Below are 10173 nucleotides of genomic sequence, written 5' to 3'. Positions count from 1 at the left end.
CGAAACACCGCAGTACCGGGTGATGGAGCACGTGTCGCTGCAGGTGGCCGAGTACGCGTTCGTCGTGTTCATGAGCCTCGAGCTGGCTCTCAAGATACTGGCCGATGGGCTGTTCTTCACACCGAAAGCCTACATCAAGGACGTCGCCTCGGTACTGGACGTGTTCATCTACGTCGTCTCGACGAGCTTCCTCATCTGGATGCCACGGCAGGTGCCGAGCAACTCGTCCGCCCAACTGCTCATGATACTGCGGTGCCTGCGACCGCTCCGGATCTTTACGCTCGTGCCACACATGCGGAAGGTCGTGTACGAGCTGTGCCGGGGCTTCAAGGAGATACTGCTCGTCTCCACCCTGCTCATCCTGCTGATGTTCATCTTCGCCAGCTACGGTGTCCAGCTGTACGGTGGCCGGTTGGCCCGTTGCAACGATCCGACCATCCAGAAGCGGGAAGACTGTGTCGGTGTCTTTATGCGGCGCGTGTTCGTCACCAAGATGAAGCTGACGCCCGGTGTCAACGAGTCGTACCCGTCGATGCTGGTACCGCGGGTATGGGCCAATCCGCGGCGCTTCAACTTTGACAACATCGGCGATGCCATGTTGGCACTGTTCGAGGTGCTCTCGTACAAGGGTTGGATCGATGTGCGGGACGTCCTCATTAAGGCACTGGGGCCCGTCCATGCCATCTACATTCACGTGTACATCTTTCTCGGTTGCATGATCGGATTGACGCTGTTTGTCGGTGTCGTGATTGCGAACTACTCCGAGAACAAGGGTACGGCACTGCTGACGGTCGATCAGCGGCGTTGGTGTGATCTGAAGAAGCGGCTAAAGATCGCGCAACCGCTCCACCTTCCACCACGGCCCGATGGCCACAAGTTCCGGGCGTTCGTGTACGACATCACGCAGCACATTGCCTTCAAGCGGTGCATTGCCGTGGTCGTGCTGGTCAACAGTATGCTGCTTTCGATCACTGTAAGTAAGCGAGGAGCGAGGAACGATTTGCGGTGCGATAACGAAGTAATGTTTCAATCTTTCTCTTGCTTCCAGTGGACAAAGGATGAGGTGCACACCGAACGGCTGGTCATCGTCAGTACCATACTGACGTTCGTGTTCGTGATCGAGGTCGTGATGAAGAACATTGCCTTCACGCCGCGCGGTTACTGGCAGTCGCGGCGCAACCGCTACGATCTACTGGTCACCGTGGCCGGTGTCGTTTGGATATTCCTGCAGACCACACTGAGAGTAGGTGTTTTTTTTTTGGGTGTGGGGGAGGCCAGGCCAGTGGCACTCGGTGTTGTGACCCACGAACGGTTACTAATCACGCACCTTCCCTTTCCACTTCCACAGAGCGATTTATCATATTTCATTGGTTTTATGGTTGTCATATTGCGGTTTTTCACAATAACTGGCAAGCATACGACCTTGAAAATGTTAATGCTTACTGTCGGTGTGTCGGTGTGCAAGTCGTTCTTCATCATCTTCGGCATGTTTCTGCTGGTGTTCTTCTATGCCCTCGCCGGTACGATCCTGTTCGGTACGGTCAAGTACGGCGAAGGTATCGGGCGGTAAGTACCAGGGCGCCATTCGACCGGGCAGCTCGGGCTGATGGTTCGCTAGTCATAGAAAGTAGTGCCACGAATGGCGGGCGTGTGTATGGGCTGGTGTGCCAGAAACAACATAAACGTAAACAAAAAAAAACACTAAAAAACTGCGCGCCAACTGCGCCTCCCCATCCCGATTGATCGCTCGCGATCCCTGCACACGGACACCACACCATACACCTGTAGCACCTTGTGAGGTCGGGCGAAGGCGGGCGCTGGTATAACATCAGACCCACTACTAGCTAGCTAGCTCATGCCCTACATTGCTCCCCCCCCCTTCACTTCTCCCTTTGTATGGCTTTGATCAGTCGTCGCCCGATCGTTGGGCCGCTTCCCAACTTGTTAGTCATCGATCATCAATCACCTGTGGCCTGGCTTGCCTCCTTCCCGGGGCAGAGTGGTTTAAGGTAGTCTGCCGCACCGCGTGCCGCACCGTTCCGAGTTACGGTCGAGTGGGTCCTCGGGTGCCTAAGGGGAGGACACGCTCGACCGATCGCAGCACTTCAAACGCTGAGCCGCTGAGGGCGCTTCGACAAATGCTGAATGAATCTGAGTGGGTTCTTCCTCAAACCACCACCCCAAATGACCCACGGCAGGTGTTTGGTGCAAAATTTCAACCTGACATTTTTTAGGCACGATTCCTCCCCGTTATATTTCTTTGTGGTGTGAATCGTTTAGTGATTTCATTACATTACATTTCCCATCCCTCCCGTTGGCATTCACCCGTCCTTGACCACCCATGTGTCGCGTTACACCGATGTACGATGATACCGTGTCCGGTTCGTTCAGCATTTGCCACCACACTTTGGCCGTGTGCTGCCGGCTACCTTACGACGCTTACCACGACTCTGATCTTGCCCGTTTGTATATTGACTCCTTGCGCTGCCCTCGCATCTCGATGTTAAACACCGTCACACTGTCATAGGAAGTGTCTTTTGTTGGTTTTTGTTTTTTTTTTGGTTCTGTTGTTTGTTTGTTTCCTTTCCATATCTTTTGCCATCCCTGCCATCATCATACTACGGACCCCTACCACCATCAGTCACCAGATCAGCTATCAGGCATCATCTATCATAGTAGCTCATGGTGGCGATGATTCGTTTCTTTGTGGTAACACTGTACGATGTTCGGCTTCGAAGGGATCCACGGTTAGGCCGCGAGAGTGCTGCTTTCCCCACGAAATTTCCCTCCCCAATAAAACCCAGTATGCACCTGCGGTGGATTGGCTGGATCCGTTGATGAGTTTAAGTGCACCGTTCAGCGTTTAGCACCGTTAGTTAACGTTTAGCGTTTAGCAGAAAACACTCGGCCGCACTACTGTGTAGGTAGCCATTGTAGGCAGTGCGAGGCCCACTATCGATCGTCGATCGCGGTGATATCTCGGCCACCGCCGATCTGCGCGTGTCGAAGGTAACGTTCTCACACTCTGTTAAGTTTCGCCTTTATGCTCGTGCTCCCACGTTCACGAATGTTTTTCGTGCCCCTTCGTTCTTCTACTTGCTCTACAGAGTTTCGTTCGTTCGTTCGTAGTCCGAGTGTTTCCTTTGCCGTTTTGCTATCTCCTATACCCATATGCATATCTTGATGCTTTCTTGATCCAAACATTGTTGAAAGTATTGACCAGACTCCTTTTATATGTTGTTTTCACCCCCCCCCCCCCCCCTTTTTTCGGTTGTTCGGCAAAGCAACCGTTCGGTGTCAGCATTTTACCCCGGTTTCCCGCTTTAGGTACTGCGCTTTGGTAGCTTAGCGAAATTGTTCTACGATCGCCATTCTGTCTTTCGTCCTTTAGAGCGCGAGCTTTCAATGTTTGGGGGAGATCCGGAGTGGAATGCTGGTCGCTTCCCGCCGATTCGTTTAACTGCCGTTCGATGTCATATAAGCTACCGTGTGCAAGTGTGCGCTTTTTGGATTTTCGATTTTTAATATAATTGTAATTAATACATCTCCTTTTCGCCTTCTGGCTTCTAATCCTTTCCACTTCACATCCGTTTAAACCATGATCGAGATCTCTCTCCTTCTATCACCATCACCCCTTCCCCTTTTCTCTCTCTCTCTCTCTCTCTCTCTCTCTCTCCCCTCTCTCTCTCTATGACGGAATGCTCGATTTGTGCATTTGGAGAAACGGTCTACGATGAATGGCTGCCGGTGTACCGATGGAACAAAGCGGAGGCACTGGTGTCGTTCATTGTTCGCAGTTCTACCTTACTAGCATATCGTGCAGTCAAAGTTTTGCAAACTGTTTCTCTTCTGTCTCACTCTCTCTCTCTCTCTGTATCCTGTAATAGGCATATTGATGTAAAAATTAACTAACGATCTTGCTTCAGATAATACATTCAAATTTGTCATTTTAGTCGCAAATATTGCAAAGTCCATCGGTGATTGTACTTCAACTTCTTTGCTACTCCAATTTCACCTCTCACTCAACACGCCCAAAATCCATCACCATAATGTTTGTTCATGAAAGCACCGCATTCTGTCCACGGCATCCCGGTGGTACGAGTATGAATCTGGATTTCTCCAACTAGCTCGTCAATGGAGCTAATTTCTACTTGCTATTTGTAGTGCATACAACAAATCGAACTACACGCTCTTTTTAACAGCTGCTATGTACAATCACGCCGGCTTCATACTCGATACACTGAAGTGAAGTCGTCTCCACTGTCATGTCCCATTATCACCTGCACATATCTTTTGTGTCTTGGCTTGTACCCACTCTGTGTTTGCTTTCACCGAGATGGTAGACATAATACCGCCTACTATTCTCTGCCTCGTCGGCTTCCTTCGATTCAACTTGCTGTTCATCCTTGGTTTCCTTTTTTTTCATTCCTGGATTTTACGAATTCATAAATTTTTGTAATTGGAATTTTATCTCACTTAAAGGTACGTTATGTTGAGCATTTCGTTATGTGTGGTGTTTCTGTTCGTTGTCCGGTGTGTGTGTGTGTGTGTGTGTGCGTGTTTTATCACTCGAATACCAATCATCTACACACCTACAAAAGCACACACACAGTCTAGTGTTAGTCTTTAAACGGAAAAACGGAGATAAATCCAAGACTTATTCCATTACATTGTTTGTCTCGCGTTCCAACTTTTTTCTCTGCGTTCAATCGTTTCCAACTTTTTGTTCCATTTTTCTTCTTCTATTTCTACTACCGTTACTACTAGTACCTATTCTACCACTTATTGACACAATTCTTCTTCGCTATGCTAATTTTGTCGAAATTTCTCTTCTCTTCCTTCGTCCACCTGCTTGCGCTGGAATTCGGATGCGCCGTTTCTTTGTTTTTTTTCTTTCTTTGTTTGTCTTGGTTTGCTTTCTTTGATTTTCCATTTGTTTTAACTAATGTTTTTCATTCTTTCTTTCTTTGTTTGTTTGTTTCTTTCACTCCTGCCTTCGTGCGTTTCTCTTTATATGTTTTCTGCAATATGCTTCGTTTGTCCGGATATCCATTCCATCCTCCCTCCATCAATGATTGGAGAGCACGTTAATTTCTTCCGTCTGCGAACACACACAAACACATGTTGCCTTGCTCCACCGCGGATTACCGCGTGCCCGATATGTGTCCACGTCCACCATTTTGGGGCGGATTGCATGGACAGCCGAGCCAACTTTGGATCTCCGGTGACGGGGGTGGCGATGCTATTCCGCATCGTTACCGGCGAGGATTGGAACAAAATCATGCACGATTGTATGGTACAGCCACCGTACTGCACACCGGCGGCCAACTACTGGGAGACGGATTGTGGCAATTTTACCGCCAGCCTGATCTACTTCTGCACCTTCTACGTCATCATCACGTACATCGTGCTCAACCTGCTTGTCGGTAATGTGTTCTTCGGCCGCAAGTGGAGATGTTCCAGCGGAATTCCGTTCTAATACCCGCAATGGCATCCTTGCCGTATTGTTCTCTTTCGCTCGCTCTTTCCCCCCCGTTTCCTTCCGGCAGCTATTATCATGGAGAACTTTTCACTGTTCTACTCGAACGAAGAGGACGCCCTGCTATCGTACGCGGACATACGGAACTTCCAGAACACCTGGAACATCGTGGATATCCATCAGCGCGGGGTGATTCCGGTGCGCCGGGTCAAGTTCATTCTGCGTCTCCTGAAGGGAAGGCTCGAGTGCGATCCGCAGAAGGACCGGCTGCTGTTCAAATACATGTGCTGGGAGCTCGACAAGTTACACAACGGAGAAGACGTTAATTTTCACGATGTGATCAAGTAAGTTGCAGAAAGGTTTGGCCGATCAAGTAGGCGCGTTTTTTCATGCGTTGCTTTCTCCCTGCCACACAGTATGCTCTCGTACCGCTCGGTCGACATCCGGAAGGCACTGCAGCTGGAGGAGCTGCTCGCTCGGGAAGAATTTGAGTACATTATCGAGGAGGAGGTGGCCAAACAGACGATTCGGACCTGGCTCGAGGGATGCCTGAAGAAAATCCGTGCCAATAATGTTGCGGTAAGCGTGGTGGTACTCGGAAGTAGTAGTAACGATGATACAGTGTAGTGTTGCGTCCAGTTCTCTTGGCGTATCTATTATCAATCCCCCTCCTCGGGCTTGTCGTCTGTATATCTATAAGCCCCCCATCTATCCTAGACCCACACCTGTTTATGCCTAATCTATTGCCACCACGTGGCGCTCATTCCAAGACTCTACATACAGCAGGTCCGATTTTTCGATTACAGAAGCAACAAAACTCACTCATTGCCGGTTTACGTGCCACGAATGATCAGAAATTACAACAGCAGCAACAGCAACAACAACAACAGCAACAGCAACAGCAGCAGCAACAGCAACAGCAGCAGCAACAACAGCCACCACCGATGCCACAGCAACAGCAGCAACCCGCTACTATAAGCAATGCTCAGCAGCAACAGCTCCAACAACCAGCACCACTGGCCCAGCAATCCAGCATCCAGACGCAAACCCTATCATCTCAGGCCTCATCGCCACTGTCGCCGGCGACACAATCGCTTCAGCAAACTGCCCTCACCAGCCCCAGTCAGCAGTCGAAGCAATCGGATGAGCTGGGCAAGGATGAGTCCAGTCCTGATCCGGTGTCCAGTGTAACGCCATTAGCGTCCGGGCCCACTGGTTTGGTCGGCCCCAGCAGTAGTACACTCCCGCTCGCCACCGATCAAACGGTGAAGGATGCGGAGAATAATGCGAAAAATCGTAAGAAAACCCAAACACAAACAACCGTCCTCAATCGATCCGACTCGACCGGGTCCACCAGTGGGCGCAAGTTTCTCGCTCCCACCCTGTCCGATCCGATGCAGGCGAAGACCGAGAAGGATCGGTATCTGAGCAAGAAGAAGCAACAGCACCAACAGCAGCAGTCACGTGGTCCTTCTTCATCGTCGATGGCCGGTGGTGGTGTCGGTGCCAAGGGTGTCCACCTGACCGAGCTAAGTAGCCACAGTCTGCATCTGCACTACCATCATAGCTTCGGCCATGGGTACGGTGGTGGTGGTGGCGGTGGTGACCATTCACCCCATTCGCTGCACCACCATCATCACCATCATCATCATCATGGGACGGGTCAGGGCCAGAGCCACCAGCAACAGCAGCAGCAGCAGCAGCAGCAACAGCAACAGCAGCAGCAACAGTCGTCGTCGGCTCAACAGCAAGCGGGCAGTGGGGGAGGCAAGTTTGGCTCACACTCGCACACCAACATGATCTACGAGGTGCACGATTGGTGGCAGGAACAGGTCCTTAGCACCCACAGCGAGGAGGAAGACAACTGAATGAATGACCGCTTCCCATTAAGAGTACAAGAGTCCTCTTGTACAGAATAAGGTGGACCACCGGTTCGCTTACGATGAGGGACAGTAGCGTCACCACCCTTTTACGATTGTCCTCCCTCAACTGCTTCCAGAAACCCGCGGGAAACAGGGATTTCACCGTTCTTTGTTTTTTTTTTTTAAGGGATATTAGACAGTATTAATCGATGAAAAGCTGTTTTTCTTTAAAGGTAATGGATGCAGTCGGGGACGTTATTTGATAGTCATCTAGGTCTGAAGACGCCATATGTTATCGTTACCAGGTGTGAGCTGTAGACCGCTAGGACGGACGAATGGTAGATCGAGTTGGAAGCAAACATGGATTGATTGTTCTGAGAATGTTACGTGAAAAGTAAATGTTGTTCGAAATAGCATGCACAGGAGATTCTTGCGAAAGCGTCTTGGGCTTAAGTTTAGATGGGATTGGCGCATTGTTTCAATTGCCTTTGTGCTACCACCGGTTAACACGTTGATAAAATTAATGTTAGTCAAGCGCGAACAAGCCACCAAGTCTTCTAACTTTCTTTCGTAGTTCCGCAGGTGTGTCTACGTAGAATGGCCAAATCAATTGTTAGATTAAAGAAACGATATTTTAGACACAGACATCTGCCGCTTTTCCAAATTTATTTATTAACGCTCCGAATGGGGGGATACGTTCCACGGTTCTTTATCGTTTCCGCCTTTCCGTAGTTGCTACTTCTCGGGCTGTTCTGATTCTTTCTTCTTGTTCTGTGAACATTCGGACGTCACATTCGGGCGATGGCGTCGTAGATGAACGGCCAAATCCGACGACTGCAGAAAGGTTTTATCACACTCGATGCATTTGTACGGTTTTTGGCCCGCATGAATTCTCATGTGCCGGTTGAGATTTCGCTTCAATGTGAAGGAATTCCCACAAATCTGGCAGTTGAACGGTCTTGGTTTAAGCTGATTGCGCATGGATCTCACGGCTCGATTGCTGTCGATCGATGTCGATCGACTGCTCGGAATCCGGCTAACGCTGAGCTGTTGTTGTTTCGGCTTGTAGCGATGCGCTTTCCGTTCGTGGCCCAAACTGCGATCCTTGGATGTGAACCGCAGTGCGCAGACACGGCAACCGTAGGGACGATCGGTTCGATCGTGCATACCAATGTGTCTGCTGGCGAACTGAACGCTGTGCACCACCAACCCATTGCACTCGGTGCACGTATACGGCACTCGGTCGTAGTGCTGCGTAAGGTGATTTATGTATTCCAGCGAGGTACTGAAAATCACACCACAGAAGTAGCACTTCCGGTTCAGCTCCGCTAGCTGCCGGGCTCGGTTGGCTTGGTCGTCCGTCGACGACTCATCGTTCACCTCCAAATCGGGCCTCGCTATCCCACACTTGACATCCGAGTCTAAGAACAGTTCTTCGATTGCCACCGTATTCGGCTCCTCGACGGTCAATAGTTCTTCTTCCGTTTCGGCTTCACCGTTTATCGGTCGGTGTGGAGTTTCCCGCTCAGTTTTCCACAATACCTTGTGCCCCTGTGCGTTGGCAGATGTTTCAGCACTGTGCATCACCTCATAACCGGCATTCTCCGTCTCGTTATCAATGCCGATCGCTTCCGCTTCCTCCCCGTGCAGCATGCTTTGTAGTTTGTCATTGTTGGCGACAAACAGACGGCAAATCTTTTGCACGGAATTAATTTTATTCACACACTCTAGACATACGTTCAACAGTCGATCCTCAACGTTCACCTGCAAAGATTGAAAAGGGTGAATTGGCCGCGAACTGCCGCGGCCCGGCTGAGTTGAATGTCCGACGTACCTTTATGGAGAACAGCTCGTCGATAAGTTCCACCAACGGTCTGCCCTGAACTGTATCGTAGATGGAAAACACTAGCGAGTCCGCGGGAGGGTCCTTGAGACACATCCGGCAGAACACGGGATTCATGATGTTCTTAAAATCGAGGATAATGCACCTTCCGTTCGCGTCGCGCTTTTTGTTTTGTAAATAAACCACACGATAGCACACAAACGTCATTCAGTAACATCAGTCAAGTAATCATCGAGAAATCATCAAAACAATCATCGAGTCCATCTAATCTGCCGGGTCGCGAGTGGAAGCTGTAGAAAATATGGGAAAAATTGGACTGCAGATCAAAGCAACGCTCGAGAACATCGAGGAACTGAAGACGAACCATCCGAACTATGCGTTCTTTCTGAAAATCAAGTGTAGCAACTGTGGAGAGCTCTCGGAAAAGTGGCACGATCTAACCGAGAGCGATCGGGTAAACGAGGATTCGCGCAACCCGAAAGGATTCCACTTTTACATGAAGTGCCGCATGTGCTCCCGGGAGAACAGCATCGACATCATCGAGGGCTCCAACGGTAACGTACCGGATTTTACTCCGCCACCGCCACCACCACACCTGTTAACGTGGGCATTCTCTCTTCTTGCAGCCAGCTACACGGCGGAAGACTCCGGTAAAAGGAAAACCATCGTAGCCTTCGATTGCCGTGGCGTAGAACCGGTGGAGTTTAGTCCGCGATCCGGGTGGATAGCTAAAGCAACCGAAAATGGGCCAACGTTCGACGATATCGATCTGTCCGAAGATGACTGGGTGGAGTATGACCAGAAGAACAACAATTCGGTCGGCGTGTACGAGTTTGAGTCCGATTTCATAAAGCTGAAGAAGTAAAAGGAAGATTTCAGACAAATAAGCAACAAAAGGACTCTAGAAGAATTTTAATATACCCCATTTTCTTCGCGTTTTATCACGAGATATCGCGGCGGAATTTTTTGAGGGGCGATTTTTCACCGGG

At 49.9% G+C, this 10173-nt stretch overlaps 3 protein-coding genes across 3 annotated transcripts in view; 2 read left to right on the top strand and 1 right to left on the bottom strand.

Annotated features, from left to right (window-relative positions):
* LOC126569224 (sodium leak channel NALCN) overlaps window positions 1-7978 on the top strand; it is a 14133-nt gene extending 6155 nt beyond the window's left edge. The window contains exons 5-11 of the mRNA XM_050226171.1: window positions 1-973; window positions 1049-1243; window positions 1349-1566; window positions 5203-5426; window positions 5550-5823; window positions 5896-6058; window positions 6286-7978. The exon at window positions 1-973 is cut by the window's left edge and continues 78 nt beyond it. Coding sequence (XP_050082128.1) covers window positions 1-973; window positions 1049-1243; window positions 1349-1566; window positions 5203-5426; window positions 5550-5823; window positions 5896-6058; window positions 6286-7347 — 3109 coding nt within the window. The 3' untranslated portion in view covers window positions 7348-7978. The remainder of the gene's footprint in view (window positions 974-1048; window positions 1244-1348; window positions 1567-5202; window positions 5427-5549; window positions 5824-5895; window positions 6059-6285) is intronic.
* A 24-nt stretch (window positions 7979-8002) lies between these two features.
* On the bottom strand, window positions 8003-9335 carry LOC126569253 (zinc finger protein 572-like). The gene is made up of 2 exons (XM_050226223.1): window positions 9176-9335; window positions 8003-9105 (listed from the first exon to the last, which is right to left on the bottom strand). Exons 1-2 carry the CDS (start codon window positions 9299-9301, stop codon window positions 8077-8079), a joined length of 1155 nt encoding a protein of 384 aa, XP_050082180.1. The 5' UTR covers window positions 9302-9335; the 3' UTR covers window positions 8003-8076.
* A 96-nt stretch (window positions 9336-9431) lies between these two features.
* On the top strand, window positions 9432-10102 carry LOC126569266 (UPF0587 protein CG4646). Its single transcript, XM_050226236.1, has 2 exons — window positions 9432-9738; window positions 9811-10102. Exons 1-2 carry the CDS (start codon window positions 9486-9488, stop codon window positions 10047-10049), a joined length of 492 nt encoding a protein of 163 aa, XP_050082193.1. The 5' UTR covers window positions 9432-9485; the 3' UTR covers window positions 10050-10102.
* Window positions 10103-10173: the final 71 nt, after the last annotated feature.

Source organism: Anopheles aquasalis, chromosome 2 (genome assembly GCF_943734665.1).
Source record: "Anopheles aquasalis chromosome 2, idAnoAquaMG_Q_19, whole genome shotgun sequence".
NCBI lineage: Eukaryota > Metazoa > Arthropoda > Insecta > Diptera > Culicidae > Anopheles > Anopheles aquasalis.
This window is presented reverse-complemented; position numbering and strand designations above follow the sequence as displayed.